The following is a 26,533-nucleotide window of genomic DNA, read 5'->3' as shown; positions in this document are numbered from 1 at the left end:
CATTGGGTATTTGTATTTCAGGACAAAATTTAGAAACTATTTAGCATGGGTGTTTTATGGTCGTTTTAGATGTGTAACAGATTTTCTGGGTCAAAGTTACAAAAAGTGTGTTTTTTTCATTTTTTCATCATATTTTATATTTTTTTGTATAGTAAATTATAAGATATGATGAAAATAATGGTATCTTTAGAAAGTCCATTTAATGGAAAGAAAAACGGTATATAATGTGTGGGTACAGTGAATGAGTAAGAGGAAAATTACAGCTAAACACAAACACTGCAGAAATGAAAAATAGCCCTGGTCCTTAAAGGGACACTCAACCTATTTTTTTTTTTCTTTCATGATTCAGATAGAGCATGCCATTTTAAGCAACTTTCTAATTTACTACTATTATCAATTTTTCATCGTTCTCTTGCTATCTTTATTTAAAAAGCAGGAATGTGATGCATAGGAGCTGGCCCATTTTTGTTTGAGAACCTGGGTTATGCTTGCTTATTGGTGGGTAAATGTAAGCTTCTAATAAGCAAGCGCTATCCATGGTGCTGAACCTAAAATGGGCTGGCTGCTAAGATTTACATTTCTGCTTTTAAAATAAAGATAGCAAGAGAACGAAGAAAAATTAATAATAGGAGTAAATTAGAAAGTTACTTAAAATGTCATGCTCTATGTGAATCACGAAAGAAAAAAATTTGGGTTCAGTGTCCCTTTAAGGGAAAGAAATTGAAAAACGGCCTTGTCCTTAAGGGGTTAAGCATACATATACATACACACATAGACACACTCACACACATGTATACATACAGACATAGACACATACATGTATATACACACTAACAGGCCCATTTATCAAAGGTCTTGCGGACCTGATCCGACACTGCGGATCAGGTCCGCAAGACCTCGCTAAATGCGGAGAGCAATACGCTCTCCGCATTTAACATTGCACCAGCAGCTCACAAGAGCTGCTGGTGCAACGCCGCCCCCTGCTGACTCGCGGCCAATCGGCCGCCAGCAGGGAGCTGTCAATCAACCCGATCGTATTCGATCGGGTTGATGTCTGGCGATTCCTGTCCGCCTGTTCAGAGCAGGCGGACAGGGTTATGGAGCAGCGGTCTTTAGACCGCTGCTTCATAAGTTGTGTTTCTGGCGAGTCTGAAGACTCGCCAGAAACACGGCCCTTCAAGCTCCATACGGAGCTTGATAAATGGGCCTGATAGACACACTCACACACATGTATACATACACACATAGACACTACATAGACACAGACGGGTATACAAACACATGTATATACACACACATGTATATATACACATAGACACACGCACACACACGTATACATACACACATAGACACATACATGTATAGACACACGCACACACACGTATACATACACACATAGACAGATACACAGATACACACATAGACACATACATGTATATACACACATAGACACACGCACACACAAGTATACATACACACATAGATACAGACGGATATACACACACTGTGTGTGTGTTTGAGAAATTGCTTTTGTTACTTCTGTTGATTTTAAACTTTGTAATTTGGGACAAATTCACTATATTGTTGTTAGCAGACACCCAACTTGTGTCCATTCATTTTACCTCATCTGCGCCTTTCAACACCAGAGCTTTCAGAAAGGGCTCTGTTATTCTTCATTTCAAGGTAGTATCATCATTATAGTTGTCCTTTTATATAGAAGCCTTGGCTGCTAAAGTGCTGTTCTGGCTTCATGACTTCCTTAACGTTTCCATATATGTTTGTGTATCCTTACCTGACCCCTTCAGTATGTTTGTCCATTTTGTAATATTCTCTCTCGTCGATATAATTGCATATGCTTGCTGATATTATTATTATTATTATTATTTACTATGGATACTCCATAATAATAATAATGTTGCTTAGCATCTTAGATTTATTTGGCTCCATTGTTTTAATAAATTCAAAGTATAAAAGGAAGTTGCCTCACAGAAATGTTACTTTGCATAATAAGCGACCATATTACCATCCTTAGGTTAACTTAGCACCACTTGGAATCATGGGAATTGGGGTCGCTGTGAACTCAGCCTTTCATGTATTCTAGTACTGGAATGTAGGTCAGGGGGATAATTGTTTGGCCGGTGAGAATTCAAATGAGGCCTAAAGCTACAGTGTGAATTCAGCCAAACCGTAAAAGCTTGAAAATCAGAGAGATGAGGAACACTGGGTGATGGTTGTCTAGAAGCATTTATGGAAAAGTGTAAGTAATGCTAGCAGGTCAGGTCTGTGCCTAGGGCAGTATGATTTAGAGCAGGGTTCTTCACTTTCTTCCCAAGACGCAGTGCCATGATACCACATACTGTTGCAACCCTATTTTTATTCTTGGCCTGAACATTTCTAAAGTGATATAAAAGGTAATAATACACTCACACACTCATACAACACACACACACACCCATACAACACACACACAGTCATACAACACACACACACTCATACAACACACACACACTCATACAACACACACACTCTCATACAACACACACACTCTCATACAACACACACACTCACTCATACAACACACACACCCATACAACACACACACACAGTCATACAACACACACACACTCATACAACACACACACACTCATACAACACACACACTCTCATACAACACACACACTCTCATACAACACACACACTCACTCATACAACACACTCACTCATACAACACACTCTCATACAACACACACTCATACAACACACACACACTCATACAACACACACACACTCATACAACACACACACACTCATACAACACACACACTCATACAACACACACACACTCATACAACACACACACTCTCATACAACACACACACTCTCATACAACACACACACACTCATACAACACACACACAGTTTCATACAACACACACACTTTCATACAACACACACACACTCATACAACACACACTCATACAACACACACACACTCATACAACACACACTCATATAACACAAACACACTCTCATACAACACACACACTCTCATACAACACACACACACTCACTCATACAACACACTCTCATACAACACACACACACTCATACAACACACACTCATACAACACACACACTCTCATACAACACACACACACTCATACAACACACACACACACTCACTCATACAACACACTCTCATACAACACACACACTCATACAACACACACTCATACAACACACACTCATACAATACATACACTCTCATAGAACACACACACTCTCATACAACACACTCTCATACAACACACACACACACACTCATACAACACACACACACACATACAACACACACACACACTCATACAACACACACACTCTCATACAACACACACACACTCTCATACAACACACACACTCTCATACAACACACACACTCACTCATACAACACACTCTCATACAACACACACACTCATACAACACACACACACTCATACAACACACACACTCATACAACACACACACTCTCATACAACACACACACACTCTCATACAACACACACACAGTCATACAACACACACACTCTCATACAACACACACACTCTCATACAACACACACACACTCTCATACAACACACACACTCTCATACAACACACACACACTCTCATACAACACACACACTCTCATACAACACACACACACACTCATACAACACACACACTCTCATACAACACACACACACTCATACAACACACACACAGTTTCATACAACACACACACTTTCATACAACACACACACACTCATACAACACACACACTCTCATACAACACACACACACTCTCATACAACACACACACTCTCATACAACACACACACACTCTCATACAACACACACACTCTCATACAACACACACACACTCATACAACACACACACTCTCATACAACACACACACACTCATACAACACACACACAGTTTCATACAACACACACACTCTCATACAACACACACACTCATACAACACACACACACTCATACAACACACACACACACACTCATACAACACACACACTCTCATACAACACACACACTCTCATACAACACACACACTCTCATACAACACACACACTTATACAACACACAGACTCATACAATACACACACTCATATAACACACACACACTCATACAACACACACTCATACAACACACACACACTCATACAACACACACACAGTCATACAACACACACACTCTCATACAACACACACACACTCTCATACAACACACACACTCTCATACAACACACACACACTCATACAACACACACACTCTCATACAACACACACACACTCATACAACACACACACAGTTTCATACAACACACACACTTTCATACAACACACACACTTTCATACAACACACACACACTCATACAACACACACACTCTCATACAACACACACACACTCTCATACAACACACACACTCTCATACAACACACACACACTCTCATACAACACACACACTCTCATACAACACACACACACTCATACAACACACACACTCTCATACAACACACTCATACAACACACACACAGTTTCATACAACACACACACTTTCATACAACACACACACACTCATACAACACACACACTCTCATACAAAACACACACTCATACAACACACACACACTCATACAACACACACACACTCATACAACACACACACTCATACAACACACACACTCTCATACAACACACACACTTATACAACACACTCATACAACACACACACTCATACAACACACACACTCTCATACAACACACACACACTCATACAACACACACACTCTCATACAACACACACACTCTCATACAACACACACACTCTCATACAACACACACACTCTCATACAACACACACACACTCATACAACACACACACAGTTTCATACAACACACACACTTTCATACAACACACACACACTCATACAACACACACACAGTCATACAACACACACACTCTCATACAACACACACACACTCTCATACAACACACACACACTCATACAACACACACACTCTCATACAACACACACACTCTCATACAACACACACACACTCTCATACAACACACACACTCTCATACAACACACACACACTCTCTTACCACACACACTCTCATACAACACACACACTCATACAACACACACACTCTCATACAACACACACACACTCATACAACACACACACAGTTTCATACAACACACACACTTTCATACAACACACACACACTCATACAACACACACACTCTCATACAACACACACACACTCTCATACAACACACACACTCTCATACAACACACACACACTCTCATACAACACACACACTCTCATACAACACACACACACTCATACAACACACACACTCTCATACAACACACACACACTCATACAACACACACACAGTTTCATACAACACACACACTTTCATACAACACACACACACTCATGCAACACACACTCATACAACACACACACACTCATACAACACACACACACACTCATACAACACACACACACACTCATACAACACACACACTTATACAACACACACACTCATACAACACACACACTCATACAACACACACACTCTCATACAACACACACACACTCATACAACACACACACTCTCATACAACACACACACTCTCATACAACACACACACTCTCATACAACACACACACACACTCATACAACACACACACACTCATACAACACACACACTCTCATACAACACACACACACTCATACAACACACACACAGTTTCATACAACACACACACTTTCATACAACACACACACACTCATACAACACACACACTCTCATACAACACACACACTCTCATACAACACACACACTTATACAACACACACACTCATACAACACACACACTCATACAACACACACACTCTCATACAACACACACACTCTCATACAACACACACACACTCATACAACACACACACTCTCATACAACACACACACTCTCATACAACACACACACACTCATACAGCGCACACACTCTCATACAACACACACACACTCATACAACACACACACTCTCATACAACACACACTCATACAACACACACACTCATACAACACACACACTCTCATACAACACACACACTCTCATACAACACACACACTCTCATACAACACACACACTCTCATACAACACACACACTCATACAACACACACACACTCATACAGCACACACTCATACAACACACACTCATACAACACACACTCATACAACACACACTCATAAAACACACACACACTCTCATACAACACACACACTCTCATACAACACACACACTCTCATACAACACACACACACACACTCTCTCATACAACACACACACTCATACAACACACACACTCATACAACACACACTCATACAACACACACTCATACAACACACACACTCTCATACAACACACACACACTCATACAACACACACACACACTCACTCATACAACACACTCTCATACAACACACACACTCATACAACACACACTCATACAATACATACACTCTCATAGAACACACACACTCTCATACAACACACTCTCATACAACACACACACACACTCATACAACACACACACACCCATACAACACACACACACACTCATACAACACACACACACACTCATACAACACACACACTCTCATACAACACACACACACTCTCATACAACACACAAACTCTCATACAACACACAAACTCTCATACAACACACAAACTCTCATACAACACACACACTCATACAACACACACACTCATACAACACACACACTCATACAACACACACACTCGTACAACACACACACTCTTACAACACACACACTCATACAACACACACACTCATACAACACACTCTCATACAACACACACACTCTCATACAACACACACACACTCTCTCATACAACACACACACACTCTCTCATACAACACACACACACTCTCATACAACACACACTCAGTCTCTCATACAACACACACACTCATACAACACACACACACACTCATGCAACACACACACACACACACTCATGCAACACACACACACTCATGCAACACACACACTCTCATACAACACACGCACACTCTCATACAACACACACATTCTCCTATAACGCATACAACATACTCTCATACAACACACACCACACACACTCTGCTACAACACACACACCACGCACACTCTTATACAACTTGCACACACTTATACAACACAGACACACTCTTATACAACTCACACACCATGCACACTCTTATACAACTTGCACACACTTATACAACACAGGCACACTCTTATACAACTCACGCACACTCTTATAAAACACACTCCTACATCACACACCAAACACACTCTTATAAAACACACTCCTACATCACACACTAAACACACTCTTATAAAACACACTCCTACATCACACACCACACACACTCTTATAAAACACACTCCTACATCACACACCAAACACACTCTTATAAAACACACTCCTACATCACACACCAAACACACTCTTATAAAACACACTCCTACATCACACACCACACACACTCTTATAAAACACACTCCTACATCACACACTAAACACACTCTTATAAAACACACTCCTACATCACACACCACACACACTCTTATAAAACACACTCCTACATCACACACTAAACACACTCTTATAAAACACACTCCTACATCACACACTAAACACACTCTTATAAAACACACTCCTACATCACACACCACACACACTCTTATAAAACACACTCCTACATCACACACCACACACACTCTTATAAAACACACTCCTACATCACACACCAAACACACTCTTATAAAACACACTCCTACATCACACACCACACACACTCTTATAAAACACACTCCTACATCACACACCAAACACACTCTTATAAAACACACTCCTACATCACACACCAAACACACTCTTATAAAACACACTCCTACATCACACACCAAACACACTCTTATAAAACACACTCCTACATCACACACCACACACACTCTTATAAAACACACTCCTACATCACACACCACACACACTCTTATAAAACACACTCCTACATCACACACCACACACACTCTTATAAAACACACTCCTACATCACACACCACACACACTCTTATAAAACACACTCCTACATCACACACCACACACACTCTTATAAAACACACTCCTACATCACACACCACACACACTCTTATAAAACACACTCCTACAACACACACCACACACACTCTTATAAAACACACTCCTACATCACACACCAAACACACTCTTATAAAACACACTCCTACATCACACACCACACACACTCTTATAAAACACACTCCTACATCACACACCACACACACTCTTATAAAACACACTCCTACAACACACACCACACACACTCTTATAAAGCACACTCCTACAACACACACCACACACACTCTTATAAAGCACACTCCTACATCACACACCACACACACTCTTATAAAACACACTCCTACAACACACACCACACACACTCTTATACAACACACAAACAAGTCGCAACCCAGCAAACATGGTGTAGCAACCCAGTAATGGGTCCCAACCTGTGGTTTGAATAACCTTTATTTAGGGTGAGCAGCACATTTTAAGGGGTTGCTTTATGGCATGATAATTTCCCCTTCCTGCGGACTCCAAATGTTTTGTTCATTTTATTACAAACTAATGGTCCTCAGTTGTATATCGGGGTGCATAACCTCTCATGTTTGTCTGTTCTCTAGTCATGAGCCAAATATGCTGGCTACAGCTTCCAACCTTTTTAGCTTATATTACCTAGTGCCTAGGACAGCGCAGAAACTAAAGATAGTTTAATGTACCCCTATTCTACTACAATACACTGCCCCTTAAATGCCTGAGAGAACTGCTGTGTTGTAAACCTTTCTGATATTCAAGGGGTTAAAACAAGGCTAGCGTTCCATTTAACAAATGTATTGCATTAAAGGGATACAATATGTTAGATCATTTTATTATTGCACCATTGTGAGTAAACTGTTTACACTACTGGGAGCTAGCTGAAAACATCTGGTTAGCCAATGACAAGAGGCATATGTGCATAGGCACCAATCACCAGTTAGCTTCTAGCAGTGAAGGATATGTACATATTCTTTTTAAACAAATGATACCAAGTATATATGAAAATAGAAGTGAATTTAAAAGGGTCTTTAAAATGACTGTAAAATGGCTCTATCTGAATCATAATATTAACTTTCCTATCCTTTTTAATTTGCATGATGGTGGTTGCAAAACAGACACATGCAGCCCCACACTTCAGTGTGACACTGAACCCAAATTTTTTCTTTCGTGATTCAGATAAAGCGTGCAATTTTAAGCAACTTTCTAATTTACTCCTATTATCAATTTTTCTTCGTTCACTTGCTATCTTTATTTGAAAAAGAAAGCATCTTAACTTCTTTTTTGTTCAGAACTCTGGACCGCACTTTTTTATTGGTGGATGAATTTATCCACCAATCAGCAAGAATAACCCAGGTTATTCACCAAAAATGGGCCGGCATCTAAACTTACATTCTTGCATTTCAAATAAAGATACCAAGAGAATGAAGAAAATTTGATAATAGGAGTAAATTAGAAAGTTGCTTAAAATTGCATGCTCTATCAGAATCACAAAAGAAAAAAAAAATGGGTTTAGTGTCCCTTTAAGATGAGCTTTTTAAAGACAGTTCATTTATCAACCACGCTGACGTATTGTAACCACTAAAATACATTTCCTTATCAGTATTGTTCCACTGACTCTTTTCTTCCTTTGTAGAAAGAAGGGAAAAAAGTTCTCTATAACGGTTATTAATGGACTTGACACTGCTATGTATATTTAATTAATAATAATACAAAAATATTATTTTGTTACTTTGAAGGAAATGAAAAACAAAATTAAAGGGACAGTCTACTTAAAAATGTTTGTTTAAAAGATAGATAATCCCTTTATTACCCATTCCCCAGTTTTGCATAACCAATACAGTTATATTAATATACTTTTACCTCTGGGATTACCTTGTATCTAAGCCTCTGCAGACTGCCCCCTTATTTCAGTTCTTTTGACAGACATGCATATTAGCCAATCAGCGCTGACTCCTAAGTAACTCCACATGAGTAAGTGCCACGTTATCCATATGGCACACATGAACTAGCGCTGTCTAGCTGTGAAAATCTCTGTCAAAATGCACTGAGATAAGAGGTGGCCTTCAAGGACTTAGAATTTAGCATATGAGTCTACCTAGGTTTAGTGTTCAACAAAGAATACCAAGAGTGCAAAGCAAATCTGATTATAAAAGTAAATTGGAAAGTTGTTTTAAAATTACATTCCCTATCTAAATCATAAAGGTTTATTTTGACTAGACTGTCCCTTTAAAGGGAAGTTTCTATTATGGACTATATTTTGCTGCAAGGTAAATGTAAATTTACAAAAATACTTTTTGTTTCTTTAGAAAAGAAATGGGATACAAAACTATTCATACTCTTTGGAAGCAAAGTTTTAAAGTGATACATTGCAGTCCACTCTGGGTACTGGGGGGTTAAAGCTTTCGTTGTATTATCTGCATTTAATTTTACATATAATGTTTAATTGTTCACTGCTCTATTCTTGTGATTTTTAGAGGGTTTTCCACAAGAAAAGACCATTGTGTGTCTTGGGGCAAAAGTAGCCTCTGGCTAAAGATCTAACTATAAAGTTTCAATTTCTTTTCTTGTTTCTGCTGATACAATGGGAGTGTGGCTGCGCACGTGAGTGATTTGCCTTGGTGTGCATGTATATTTAATTATGGTGTGTATTTGTCTAATGAGTTGTATGCTGGGACAGGATATTAATCTTTTGACATTGATGCATAGCTCTCGCGTTTTACTTCATTGTGTAAATGTATTTTTATCCTTTCATTAAGAAGGAATTTAGGAATTTGTAAGCTGTCACAAGATCAGCTCTGCCCTTTAAGAATCAAGCTAATTAAAAGCCAGCTTTAGGTGAATGTGTGAATACATAGTAAGAGCTTTGTTGTTCAAAACCAGTAAGAATATTCAAGTAAGTCTGGAAAGTGACTGGTATGTTTACTAGTTACCTGGTCAATTTAAAGGGACATGCAATTTAAAATGAATGGGTCAGAGCATGGGATTTTGAAACCTTTTAATTTACTTCTGTAATCATATTAACTTCATTATATTGGTATATTGAAAACCTTCAGGAGCAGCAGTGCACTACTTTGTGCTTGCAGTCTATTGGTGGCTACACACATATGCCTTTTGTCATTTGCTCACCAGATGTGTTCAGATAGATCCCAGGGGTGTATTGCTGCTCTGAAGCTGTCTTTAAATTTATGTTTAACACCTTTGCAGAGGTTAAACACATAGTTATGTGCATTGCAAGTGTGAGTGCAATAGTAAAATGCTGTAACACATCAGAGCATTTTCATTTTGCACTTTTATGTTCCAAATGCTGATCCAGGTGAAAAAGATGCAGCATATCTGTAATATCTTCAATAGCCACATTCCAATGTAAAGGCTGTAAGACACTTTAAAGGGACATGAAACCCCAAAAAAACTCTTTAATGCTTTAGAAAGAGCATGCAATTTTAAACAACTTTCCAATCTACTTCAATTTGCTTCATTCTCTTAATATCCTTTGCTGAAAAGCATATAATAAATAGGCTCGGTAGCTGCTGATTGGTGGCTGCACATAGATGCCTCATGTGATTGTCTCACCCATGTGCATTATTATTTCTTCAACAAAGGATATCTAAGGAATGAAGTAAATTGCAATGTTGTTTAAATTTATATTCCCTGCCTGAATCATGGAAGAAAAATGTTTGGTTTAGTGTGCCTTTAAACATCCAACCAGGATGCTTGTCTGAGATTTACAAGAAAGCACCTGGCATGTGCATGCACAGTCACTCTATTTCTCTCCTTAATTTAAAGGGCCACTGTAAGTAAATATTTTTTATGCCTGTTACTAACTAACTACCCCAAATACTCTTTTTATCAATAGCATTTCATTAACATATCTCTACCGTATATCAGAAATCTTGTCTGCAAATTTAATTGTTTTCCAAACCCACTCTATGGGTATCCTTTGCTCTGTACCAATCCGTTTACAATACCTAGGTTTCAAAATGGCGCTTTAAACACAAAGTTATTGGTTTAAGTATTTTGAACATGCAGTGCTGAAAATAGTGGGCAGGATAACGTGACATCATCGGCGAATAAAATATATAACTTTTAGAACGTTATGAAACTTTGTTTTGGAGAAAATATAGGTCAGTAGGTTTTAATTAATGTTTATTAACTTTAATATGTTAGTTGTTTAGCTTAAAAATTATAACAGAAAGTAATCCTTTAAGCAAGTTTACTTAAGAAATCTCACAGATCATTGTGTATGTAAAGCAAAGTGTAAACTCAACACAGAGTATCTGATTTGTTATTTATTCTCCCCCCCACCTCCCATGTAGATCACAGTAAAAAAGAGTAACTGAAGAAAGTTTAAATGAAAATCCTTTTTATATAGGGATATTCAAAGGATATTTTAGACACCTCTTTACAGATGCGCTGCATCAATAGCAAGTGATATAGCATATGGCTAACTTCAATTTATAGACTACATTTTTCAGCAAGATAAAGGTAATCTTATTTGATGCATGTTTAGTACCGAAATATTAGTTTAACACCTCGGCTGCCAGAAAGTATGAACTAATACATTGTGGTGCCCTCTGGTTACCAAAGAGTTAAAGCGTCTGCTTCTAGTATCTGTTTCTTTGTTGTATTTGTTTGTTTTTTTGTAAGGGTTAAACACAAAGTTTTATATTCAAGCCACAGTACAATAATAAAATGCCCTAACACATTAGATTATTTTCATTTTGCACTTTTATTTTTGTCCCTTTAATTGTTGCCAGTTGATGAAGGGACATTTTAGCATTAAAAAAAGATTACGATTTAAAAAAAAAGAAAAAAAAAGTGCTTGCTTTTTAAATACGTTTTAAGGGGCAGTCTAGTCAAAATTAAATTGTCTTGATTCAGATAGGGCATGCAATTTTAAACAACTTTCCAATGTATCTTTAATCATCACATTTGCTATGTTCTCTTGGTATTCTTTGTTGAAAGCTATAATTAGGTAGGTGCATATGCTAATTTGAACTGATTGGCTAAAAATGCAAGTCTGTTAAAAGAACTGAATAAAGAGGGCAGTTTGTGGAGGATTAGATACAAGGTAATTACAGAAGTAAAAAGTATATTAATATAACCTTGTAGGTTATGCAAAACTGGGGAATGAGAAATAAAGGGATTATCTATCTTTTTATACAATAAACGTTCTGGAGTATACTGTCCCTTTAAAATTGCCCTATTTTAGATGTAACAAAAAAGACAAAAATACATTGTTACACAAGAACAAAATACAAATAAATCCCCATATTCTGACATTATGTTACCTGCTTGTGGTAACACACCCTGAGAGTTTGCAACATAACCACCGCTAAGGATAGCTTTCGGTTTTCATTTTGCTAAATACAACTGGAACATCTGACGAGCTGTTATGTACAGAGGTGTAAAACCAGAGGAAGGGAAACGCTGTACATACTGAGCTCTAAATCGCTGCACTTGTAGGGGTGGTGGAAAAAAACCTCTTGACAAGACTGAGCACATTCCCCTTTCACAGAAGACATTGTGAGAACCAGCTGAAAATGGTGCTTGATGTACAATAGTCCGGCAATCTGTCATAAACGCTGTGCCAACATACTGACGTGCCAAGCTCATTTGTTTAATCGTTTGATAATTAATAAGAACAAATGATGATCTTAAAGGGACAGTCTACACCAGAATTGTTATTGTTTTAAAAGATAGATAATCCCTTTATTACCCGTTCCCTAGTTTTGCATAACCAACACAGTTATATAAATACACTTTTTACCTCTGTGATTACCTTGTATCTAAGCCTCTGCAAACTGCCCCCTTATTTCAGTTCATTTGACAGCCTTGTATTTTAGCCAATTAGTGCTGACTCCTAGATAACCCCACGTGCATGAGCACAATGTTATCTATATGACGCACATGAGCTAATGACCTCTAGTGGTGCAAAACTGTCAAAATGCATTCATAAAAGAGGCGGCCTTTAAGGTCTAAGAAATTGGCATATGAGCCTAGCTAGGTTTAGCTTTCAAATAAGAATACCAAGAGAACAAAGCAAAATTGGTGATAAAAGTAAAATGGAAAGTTGTTTAAAATTGCATGCCCTATCTGAATTATGAAAGTTTATTTTGGACTAGACTGTCCCTTTAATTAAAGATCAAAAATTAGATACCATTTCCCCTGTCCCCTCTCCCAGCCACATCTGATTTAGGCCCCTCTCCCTGCAGCCCCTTTTTTCAGCCCTTACATTAAAGGGACATGAAACCCAACATTTTTATTCATGATTCAAATAGAAGTAAATTGGAAAGTTGATACAAATTGTATGCTCTATTTATCAAATTTGTTTTGTTCTCTTGGAATGATAAAGCAGCAATGCACTACTGGGAGCTAGGTGAACACACTGGTTAGCCAGTTATAAGAGACATATATGTGCAACCACCAATCAGCAACTAGCTTCCAGTAATGCAATGCTGTCCACGAGCCTACCTAAATATGCTCTTCAACAGATGATAACAAGAGAATGAAGCACATTAGATAATAGAAGTAAATTGGAAAGTTGTTTTAATGTGCATTCTCTATCCGAATCATTAAAGACATTTTTTTAACTTCAGTGTCCCCCTGGGCTTCTGCTTGGGATTCCCTTGCACATAATGTGCTGTGTCTCAGCATCCTAATAATAAAATGAATACCTCCTAATGTTTAACTCCCGTAAAGGGGATAAGCACATAGGTAATGCCCCTCCTGGGAGCTAGAAGCATTGCAGCTCCAGAGCAGGAAACCAATCAGGAGTGGCAGCCACATATCCAATCACCGGCTGTGTTCTGTGCTGGGGTTAAACACACAGTTAAAGGGACAGTCTACACCAGAATTGTTATTGTTTTAAAAGATAGATAATCCCTTTATTACCCATTTCCCAGTTTTGCATAACCAACACAGTTATAATAATATACTTTTAACCTCTGTGATTATCTTGTATCTAAGCCTCTGCAAACTGCCCCTTTTTCAGTTCTTTTGACAGACTTGCAGTCTAGCCAATCAGTGCCTGCTCCCAGATAACTTCTTGTGCACAAGCACAGTGTTATCTATATGAAATACGTGAACTAACACCCTCTAGTGGTGAAAAACTGTTAAAATGCAATCTGAAAGAGGTGGGCTTCAAGGTCTAAGAAATTAGCATATGAACCTCCTAGGTTAAGCTTTCAACTAAGAATACCAAGAGAACAAAGCAAAATTGGTGATAAAAGTAAATTGGAAAATTGTTTAAAATTACATGCTCTATCTGAATCATGAAAGTTTATTTTGGCCTAGACTGTCCCTTTAAGATAGGTCAGTAATGCAAAAATCATACACTCTAACAGATTAGAACATCTTTGCATTAAAATATCACTTAAAGGGATTACTGAACCCAAATTATTTATTTCATGATTCAGAGCGGGTAACTTTTTAATTTACTCCTATTATAAATTTTTCTTCGTTCTCTTGGTATCTTTATTTGATAAAGCAGGAATCTAAGCTTACGAGCCAGCCCATCTTTGGTTTAGCACCTAGGTACTGCTTGCTGATTGGTGGCTAAATGCAGACGCCAATCGGCAAGCGCTATCCAGGGTGCTAAACTAGAAAATGGGCCGGCCCGTAAGCTTACACTCCTGCTTTTTCAAACAAAGATACCAAGAGAATGAAGAAAAATTGATAATAGGAGTAAATTAGAAAGTTGCTCAAAATTACCTGCTCTATCTGAATCACAAAAGAAAAAAATTTGGGTTCAGTGTTTCCGTTTCAATAGTTTTCTATTCCTTCTAAATCTTCATTTTCCTTCTCTAACACAGGTTAAATTGTTTGCTTATTAGTACAGAATTAAGAGATCTGTGTAATGATATCCTCCTATTTGCTTGCTGCATTACAGCTCATTCTAACTAATTGTGCTAGCTTTAACTATGTATTTAAGCATCACAGCTTTTTTAGTGGCAGGTTCCCATGATAAGCTTCCTTGATACCAAGCAATGTCAGAAAAAGAATTTGCTTTGTAGGTATTACATCATTGTCACATGACCACACTTGAATTAATATTACATGTAAGAGACCTGCAATAGACAGTGATTCTGCAAGTGATGTTGTGCACCACCTGGTGGTAAAAGTGTGTCAATGTAATTACTTTAGTTATTTGTAGCACTGTTATTTCATCTTTTACACAACACTCCCTCTAGTGGCCAATGAGAACTATTAATGGTATATTTGGTACATGTTTTTTTTAAAAAACTTTTCTGTTCTCCATAGGTTCCAACAAAGAAACTGAAAAAATATGAGAAGGATTACCTGGCTATGAGAGAGAGCCAACTGCAACAGGAAGACCCTATAGAGAGATATAAGGTAAGATAAAGCCTTACAGGACTGGTGGAGAGTGTACATTTGTTTTGTTAGTTTAAAGGGATATGAAAGTGAAACTTAACTGTCATGTTCAGCAAGAGTGTGCAATTTTAAAATACGTTTCAGTCTAATTCTATTATTTCAATTATTATATTATTTAATTTGCTTTGTTCTCTTGGTATTCTTTGTTGAAGAGCATACCAAGGTAGGCTCAGGAACAGCAATGCACTTTACAGGGAGCTAGCTGGTGATTGGTGGCTACACACATATGCCTAATGTCATTGGCTCACCACGTGTTCAGCTAGCTCCCAGTAGTGGAGTGGAACTGATTTTAAATGCACATGAAACCCAATTTTTTTCTTTCATGATTCAGATAGAGCAAAAAAAGTTAAAACAACTTTCAAATTTACTTTTATTATCAAATGTTCTCTATACTCCAAAAGCAGGGATTTAACCTCAGGAGTGTGCACGTGTTAATAGCACTATATGGCAGTTTTTTCACGAATGTTATCCATCTGTAATAACACTAGGTGGCAGCACTATTTCCTGCCATGTAGTAAGTACTCCATACACCTACCTAGGTATCTCTTCAACAAAGAATACCATGAGAACAAAGCAAATCTGATAATAAAAGTACATTTGAAACTTTTTTAAAATACTACACTCTTGTCTGAATCACAAAAGAACATGTTTGGGTTTCATATCCCTTTAACTATGTGTTTAATCCATTTGCAGGGGTTATAATTAAACACATAGAGCATTGTTGCTTTCTTATGACATCACAGCAAGTTCTTGTTGCACTTTGCCTTTAAAAACGTTTCTAAACAATATAATGTATGTGACAAATACATTGTGCAGAAACAGTGATAGAAATGTAACCGTGAGTAATGGATTTACATGAGGGACACTAAACCCATCATTTTTCTTTCATGATTAAGGGAGAGAATACAATTTTAAACAACATTACAATTTACTTTTATTATCTAATTTGCTTCAGTCTTTAGATATCCTTTGTTGAAGAAATAGCGATGCATACTGGTGAGCCAATCACACATGGCATCTATCTGCAGCCACCAATCAGCAGCTACTGAGCATATCTAGATATGCTTTCCAGCAAAGGATATCAAGAGAATGAAGCAAATTAACTAATAGAAGTAAATTAGAAAGTGGTTTAAAATTGCTTGTTCTATCTGAATCATGAAAGAAAGAATTCGGGTTTCATGTTCCTTTAAATGGACATGAAACACAACAGCTTTCTTCCATGATTTAGATAGAGCATATTATTCTCAACAACTTTCAATTTAATTTAATGATCTGATTTGCTTTTAATTGGCTTACCAATGTGTTTAGCTAGCTCCCAGCAGTGCATTGCTGCTCCTTCAATAAAGGATACCAAGAGAATGAAGCAAAATTGATAAGAGACGTAAATTGGAAGGTTGTTTAAAAATATATGTTCTGTCTGAATCATGAAAGAAACATTTTGGGTTTCATGTCCCTTTAAGACGCACATTCCGCAACCTTAGATTCAAAACAATTTGTTCACTTGATAAGAATGAAAATGTTTTTAAGACCTTTGGTACAAATACAGATTTATTTACTTTGCAGGTGTAATAATAAAATACAATTTGTTCGAGCGTTTTATTATTACGGTGTTTGTGCATTTTTAACCATTTTTCTGAGGTGAAAGCTACGCACTAAGTCCTGGTGTAGTCCTGTGCTATTCATGATAAAATAAAGTGCTGTTATAATGGGAAAATGACTTGCTTTAATTTGTTTAGCACTATGACCCTGCAATACTGTGTTCGACCCCTGCAAAGTTAAAGGGACACTGAACCCAAATTTTTTTCTTTTGTGATTCAGATAGAGCATGCAATTTTAAGCAACTTTCTAATTTACTCCTACTATCAATTTTTCTTCGTTCTCTTGCTATTTTTATTTGAAAAAGAAGGCATCTAAGCTTTTTTTCTTGGTTCAGTACTCTGGACAGCACTTTTTTTTATTGGTGGATGAATTTATCCACCAATCAGCAAAGACAACCCTTGTTGTTTACTAAAAATGGGCCTGCATCTAAACTTACATTCTTGCATTTCAAATACAGATACTAAGAGAATAAAGAAAATTTGATAATAGGAGTAAATTAGAAAGTTGCTTAAAATTACATGCTCTATCTGAATCGCGAAAGAAAAAATGTGGGTTCAGTGTCCCTTTAAAGTACTGCTTGGGAGCTGCAGATAATTGCTGGTCCCAAGTTGAAACTGCAGGTAACCTAATAATTAGTGGTAGTCACATGACCCAGCTGTGCGACCGCTGATTATCTAACTGCCAGTTAGTTATGTATATATTGATATTCAGAAACAGGGGTTCTTGAATTCCCTTACTGTTTTAAGTTTAACCACCTCTACTTGGAGGGTATTCCATGTATCAAACACCCTTCCACTAATTACATCTGAACCTGCTGCCCTGATGACCTGATATCAGGGCCACAATCTGTTCAGCCTCTGCTTTATTACATGTGAAATTAAGGTTTCTATCACATCTCCCCTCTCCCTTTCTCCTACATTGGTGTGTCCGATCCACGGCTTCATCCTTACTTGTGGGAATATTCTCTTCCCTAACAGGAAATGGCAAAGAGAGCACAGTAAAAGCTGTCCATATAGCTCCCCCTCTGGCTCCGCCCCCCAGTCATTCTCTTTGCTGCTCTGAACAAGTAGCATCTCCACGGGGATGGTAAAGAGTATGTGGTGTTAGTTGTAGTTTTATTTCTTCTATCAAGAGTTTGTTATTTTAAAATAGTGCCGGTTTGTACTATTTACTCTACAACAGAAAGTGATGAAGAGTTCTGTTAAAAGAGGAGTATGATTTTAGCAACACTAACTAAAATCCATTGCTGTTCCCACGCAGGACTGTTGAAACCAGAGAACTTCAGTTGGGGGGAACAGTTTGCAGACTTTTCTGCTCCAGGTATGACTAGTCTCTTTTCTAACAAGACATAGTATTGCTAGAAGACTGTCATTTTTCCCTTATGGGATCGGTAAGCCATTTTCTTAGACTCATAACAGAATGAAGTCTTATAAATGGGCTCTATACTGGTTGACACTATTGTGGGCTAAATCGATTGATTTATATAATATTTATATGACTTTTGAAGTGTTTTGTGACTTTGAAACACTTTTGGGAACGTTTTTATTATGCCTGGCAGTTGTTTAGACACCTAATCTAGTCAGGAAGGCCCCTTCACTCTGGTATGCAGAGGGAGGAGGCCTCATTTTCGCGCCTCAGTTGCGCAGTTACTTCTAGAAGCAGTGCATGCAGCTTCATGTGAGAGGGTCATGTGGCCATAAAAACGAATTCAAGAAGGCTTATTTCTGTGGTGAATAACCCCCAAGGAAGGTAAAAGCCGCAGCAAAGGCTGTGGCTGGGACTGTAGTCGTTTTAAACTGGTAAATTGAACAATTAGCTCCGGTTTGCTCATTTAAGGGGTTAGAGACTTGAAATTTGATGTTCAATACTTTCAAAGCATTAAGACACTAGGGTGCAAATAAAGTGTACTCTTTTTATTATTTAAAGAGACAGTAACGGTTTTGTTTAAAAACGGTTTTATTGCATTAATAGCCTGCCAAAGTCTGTCTAACATGTCTATACCTTCAGATACCATATGTTCTGTGTGTATGGAGGCCAAGGTGGTTCCCCCTTTACATGTATGTTCAAATTGTGCCATGGCGTCCAAACAAAGTAAGGACAGTACTGTCACATTTAATAAGGTTGCCCAAGATGATTCTTCAAATGAAGGTAGTGGGGATAGCTCATCATCCTCTCCTTTTGTGTCAACACCAGTTATGCCCGCGCAGGCGATACCTAGTACATCTAGCGCGCCAATGCTTGTTACTATGCAGCAATTAACTGCAGTAATGGATAATTCTATAGCAAATCTCTTATCCAAACTGCCAGCATTTCCCAGAAAGCGCGATTGCTCAGTTTTAAATACAGAGGATGAGCAAGTGGGCGCTGACGATAATTTATCTGTTATACCCTCACACCAGTCTGAATTGGCAGTGAGGGAGGGTCTGTCTGAGGGAGAAATTTCTGACTCAGGAAAAGTTTCTCAGCAGGCAGAACCTGATATCGTGGCATTTAAATTTAAGTTAAAACATCTCCGTGCCCTGCTTAAGGAGGTGCTAACTACTCTTGATGATTGTGACTCTTTAGTGATTCCAGAGAAATTGTGCAAAATGGACAAATTCTTAGAGGTCCCTGTACACGCTGATGCCTTTCCGATACCCAAGAGGGTGGCGGACATAGTGACCAAGGAGTGGGAGAAACCAGGTATACCTTTTGTCCCACCTCCTATATTTAAGAAAATGTTCCCCATTGTCGACCCCAGAAGGAACGCATGGCAAACAGTCCCTAAGGTTGAGGGGGCAGTTTCTACGTTGGCTAAGCGCACAACTATTCCCATTGAGGACAGTTGTGCTTTCAAAGATCCTATGGATAAAAAATTGGAAGGATTGCTTAAAAAGATATTTGTTCAGCAAGGTTTCCTTCTCCAACCAATTTCGTGCATTATTCCTGTCACCACGGCGGCGTCTTTTTGGTTCGAGGAACTTGAAAATTCGCTCCATAAAGAGACTCCATATGAGGAAGTCATGGACAGAATTCACACACTAAAGTTGGCTAATTCCTTTATTTTAGATGCCGCTTTTCAATTGGCTAAATTAGCGGCGAAAAATTCAGATTTTGCTATAGTGGCGCGCAGAGCGCTTTGGCTAAAATCTTGGTCGGCGGATGTGTCGTTTAAGACAAAACTGCTTAATATTCCTTTCAAAGGTAAGACCCTTTTCGGGCCAGAATTGAAGGAGATTATTTCAGACATCACTGGGGGAAAGGGCCTTTCAAGGCTAAGAACAAATCTAATTTTCGTTCCTTTCGCAATTTCAGGAACGGACCGTCTCCTAACTCTGCAGGCTCTAGACAAGAGGGTAACAATTCCCAGCCTAAACCAGCATGGAAACCAATGCAAGGCTGGAACAAGGGTAAACAGGCCAAGAAGCCTGCGGCTGCTACCAAGACAGCATGAAGGGGTAGCCCCTGATCCGGGACCGGATCTAGTAGGGGGCAGACTTTCTGTCTTTGCTCAGGCTTGGGCAAGTGATGTTCCGGATCCCTGGGCACTAGAAATAGTCTCTCTGGGGTATCTTCTAGAATTCAAGGAACTTCCTCCAAGGGGAAGGTTCCACATGTCTCGCTTATCTTCAGACCAAATAAAGAGACAGGCATTCTTAAATTGCGTAGAAGACCTATTAAAGATGGGAGTGATACACCCAGTTCCAACAGCGGAACAAGGACTGGGTTTTTACTCAAACCTGTTCGTAGTTCCCAAAAAAGAAGGAACTTTCAGGCCAATTCTGGATTTAAAAATTTTAAACAAATTCCTCAGAGTTCCATCATTCAAAATGGAAACCATTCGGACGATTTTACCAACAATCCAGGAGGGTCAATACATGACTACCGTGGACTTAAAGGATGCGTACCTACATATTCCTATCCACAAAGATCATCATCAGTTCCTAAGGTTCGCCTTTCTGGACAAACATTACCAGTTTGTGGCTCTTCCGTTTGGTTTAGCCACTGCTCCCAGAATTTTCACAAAGGTGCTAGGGTCCCTACTAGCGGTTCTAAGACCGAGGGGCATTGCGGTGACACCTTACTTAGACGACATCCTAATCCAAGCGTCGTCCCTTTCCAGAACAAGGGCTCATACAGACATTGTATTAGCTTTTCTCAGGTCTCACGGGTGGAAGGTGAACGTAGAAAAGAGTTCTCTGTCCCCGTCCACAAGGGTTCCTTTTCTGGGAACAATAATAGATTCTGTAGAAATGAAGATTTTTCTGACAGATGTCAGAAAGTTAAAGCTTCTAAACGCTTGTCAAGTTCTTCAATCTATTCCTCAGCCTTCCATAGCTCAGTGCATGGAGGTAATAGGATTAATGGTTGCAGGACGTGGTTCCTTTTGCTCGAATTTATCTAAGACCATTGCAACTGTGCATGCTCAAACAGTGTAATGGGGATTATGCAGACTTGTCTCCCCGGATTCAAGTAGACCAGGTAACCAGAGACTCACTCCGCTGGTGGTTGACTCAGGATCACCTGTCTCAGGGAATGAGTTTCCGCAGACCAGAGTGGGTCATCGTCACGACAGACGCCAGTCTCTTAGGCTGGGACGCGGTCTGGGACTCCCTGAAAGCTCATGGTCTATTGTCTCGGTAAGAGTCCCTTCTCCCAATAAACATTTTGGATCTGAGAGCGATATTCAATGCGCTCCTGGCCTGGCCTCACCTAGTGAAGGCCAGATTCATAAGATTTCAGTCGGACAACATGACGACTGTAGCGTACATCAATCATCAGGGGGGAACAAAGAGTTCCTTGGCGATGGCAGAGGTATCCAAGATCATCAAATGGGCGGAGGATCACTCCTGCCACCTATCTGCAATCCACATCCCAGGAGTAGACAACTGGGAGGCGGATTATTTGAGTCGTCAGACTTTCCATCCGGGGGAGTGGGAACTCCACCCGGAGGTCTTTGCCCAGTTAACTCAACTATGGGGCACTCCGGATATGGATCTGATGGCGTCTTGTCAGAACTTCAAAGTTCCTCGATACGGGTCCAGATCCAGGGATCCCAGGGCGACACTGGTGGATGCATTAGTGGTGCCTTGGTCGTTCAATCTAGCTTATGTGTTTCCACCGTTCCCTCTCCTTCCCAGGCTGGTAGCCAGGATCAAACAGGAGAAGGCCTCGGTGATTCTAATAGCTCCTGCGTGGCCACGCAGGACTTGGTATGCAGACCTGGTGAATATGTCATCGGCTCCACCATGGAAGCTACCTTTGAGACAGGATCTTCTAGTACAAGGTCCATTCGAACATCCAAATCTAGTCTCTCTGCAACTGACTGCTTGGAAATTGAACGCTTGATTCTATCTAAGCGTGGGTTTTCAGATTCAGTTATAAATACTCTGGTTCAAGCCAGAAAGCCTGTGACTAGAAAGATTTACCATAAGATATGGCACAAATATATCTGTTGGTGCGAATCCAAGGGATTTTCTTGGAGTAAAATCAAAATTCCTAGGATTCTTTCCTTTCTCCAAGAAGGTTTGGAGAAAGGTCTGTCAGCTAGTTCTCTAAAGGGACAGATATCTGCTCTGTCTGTCTTGTTGCACAAACGTCTGGCAGCCGTGCCAGATGTACAAGCGTTTGTACAGGCGTTAGTCAGAATCAAGCCTGTTTACAGACCTATGACTCCTCCATGGAGTCTAAACTTAGTTCTTTCAGTTCTTCAAGGGGTTCCGTTTGAACCTTTGCATTCCATAGATATTAATTTACTATCTTGGAAAGTTCTGTTTTTGGTTGCTATTTCTTCTGCTAGAAGAGTTTCTGAATTATCTGCTTTGCAGTGTACTTCTCCCTATCTGGTATTCCATGCAGATAAGGTAGTTTTACGTACCAAGCCTGGTTTTCTTCCAAAAGTAGTTTCCAACAGGAATATTAACCAGGAAATAGTTGTTCTTTCTCTATGTCCGAATCCAGTTTCAAAGAAGGAACCTTTGTTACACAACTTAGATGTGGTCCGTGCTTTAAAATTCTATTTAGAAGCAACAAAGGATTTCAGACAAACATCATCTTTGTTTGTCGTTTATTCTGGTAAGAGGAGAGGGCAGAAAGCTACTGCTACCTCTCTTTCTTTTTGGCTGAAAAGCATCATCCGATTTGCTTATGAGACTGCCGGACGACAGCCTCCTGAACGAATTACAGCTCACTCTACTAGAGCTGTGGCTTCCACATGGGCCTTCAAGAACGAGGCTTCTGTTGATCAGATCTGTAAGGCAGCGACTTGGTCTTCTCTGCATACTTTTGCCAAATTTTACAAATTCGATACTTATGCTTCTTCGGAGGCTGTTTTTGGGAGAAAGGTGTTGCAAGCTGTGGTGCCTTCCGTTTAGGTAACCTGACTTGTTCCCTCCCTTCATCCGTGTCCTAAAGCTTTGGTATTGGTTCCCACAAGTAAGGATGAAGCCGTGGACCGGACACACCAATGTATGAGAAAACAGAATTTATATTTACCTGATAAATTTCTTTCTCCTACGGTGTGTCCGGTCCACGGCCCGCCCTGGCTTTTAGTCAGGTTTAAATGTTTTTATTTCTGTACACTACAGACACCATGGAACCCTATAGTTTCACCTTTTTCTCCTAACCGTCGGTCGAATGACTGGGGGGCGGAGCCAGAGGGGGAGCTATATGGACAGCTTTTACTGTGCTCTCTTTGCCATTTCCTGTTAGGGAAGAGAATATTCCCACAAGTAAGGATGAAGCCGTGGACCGGACACACTGTAGGAGAAAGAAATTTATCAGGAAAACATAAATTCTGTTTTTATGTAAACATATACTCATTTTAGTTATTGTGGAGATAAAAGCATGAGACCATAAATCCTCCAATTCATAAAAGTAATAGCCATAGAATTTATTGTATAGAAAATTAGCAAATCTAGGCAAGTATCCCTGTTTGCTTTTCCCCAAAAGTACTTTGCATACATTGTTACCAATGCACCAGGGAACTCTGGGTAAGATATGCAAATTAGATATATATCATCTCATGCTTTTTGCTTCCAATTGCAGTGCTCATTATGAGGTGGATAGAGCAAAAAACAAAACCTCAGGATAGCTGTTTCACGTTTAAGGCAAGGGATACATATTAAAGTTATGAAGCCTTTCCTCTGAGTTTTATTTTTTAGACCCCCTAGTACAGCCCTGCTTTGAATAGCTTCTTACATAGTTCCTTTAAGAGAGAGTTTCTCCAGAGCCATACATATTATTAAAGGGACATTGGACACTTTGAGATGGTAATATAAAATGGTAAATCATTTATATATAAAAAATCTGTTATATTCCACACAGCCATTGGCTGCACACTCTAGGACCTATTTATAACTGTCCCTAATTGGCCACAGCAAAGAAGGTAACCTAAGTTACAACATGGTAGCTCCCATTGTTTTATAAAGGCTAAAACTTTAAATTTATTTTGTCAATATTTAAACAGCTTATGAAACTTTAAAAAATACATCTGCATGTTATGCTTAGAGAAATCTTTTATCTGAATGCTTCATTCTATCTAATATTTATTTAGTATTTAATGTCCCTTTAAAGATAAGCCCTAATTTGTCATCTTTAAAAAGTGATGCCTCATTTTTTACCATTGGCGAGCATTTGTTTAATAGTAAAGAGCAGGTTCAAATCCATTTTTCCAAAATCCAGACTTTCTCTATCATATTTTTTAAAATAAAATGATTAAAAACAACCATTTTCCCCACCAGTACGTCACAATCTTCTCTGCCTGCGTCTTTTGTTTTTTGTGTTCTAAAATACAAATAATAGTCTATTTAGAACGACTATTATCTCTCTGATTGTATGATATATACAAAATGAATAAAAATGACATAAACTACCTTTAGATTGTGTGTATAAGCTTCATGATGAAATGTAAATATGACCTAAATAAAATAAGATACTGTTGTTTACACTTGGTCCCATCCCCTCTCCAAATTGCCCCATTTTACATATTCAAATACACAGATATTCTGAAATCCTTTCCTGATCCCAAGCAGTTTGGATAGTTTTTTTTTACCTGTATAACACTAGACTGTCACTTTAAATCCAAACGATTATGAAAGAAGCAGAGACAATGTACCAAAAGCGTTTTTATTCCTAGCATTAGGTGTGAGAAATGTTTGAGATGTTGCATAATTTGTGTTCCTGTTAAAGCACAGCATGAACTTGTTTTAGCACTCATCTGAATTGCTAGTGAGCTTCTTACAAAAAGCAGACATCGCCAAATCATATAAAAAAAGAAATG

The 26,533-nt window shown here is 38.8% G+C and overlaps 1 protein-coding gene across 2 annotated transcripts in view; it reads left to right on the top strand.

Annotated features, from left to right (window-relative positions):
- Positions 1-26,533, top strand: part of RABGAP1L (RAB GTPase activating protein 1 like) — a 1,244,335-nt gene that overhangs the window by 1,179,862 nt on the left and 37,940 nt on the right. For both annotated transcript variants that reach the window (XM_053693261.1, XM_053693262.1), the window contains one exon: positions 16,543-16,635. In XM_053693261.1, coding sequence (XP_053549236.1) covers positions 16,543-16,635 — 93 coding nt within the window. The remainder of the gene's footprint in view (positions 1-16,542; positions 16,636-26,533) is intronic.

The sequence above is a fragment of the Bombina bombina genome, chromosome 10 (assembly GCF_027579735.1).
Source record: "Bombina bombina isolate aBomBom1 chromosome 10, aBomBom1.pri, whole genome shotgun sequence".
NCBI classification, from domain to species: domain Eukaryota; kingdom Metazoa; phylum Chordata; class Amphibia; order Anura; family Bombinatoridae; genus Bombina; species Bombina bombina.
The sequence above is the reverse complement of the archived record's forward strand: the minus strand, read 5'-3'. Positions and strand labels throughout refer to the sequence as shown.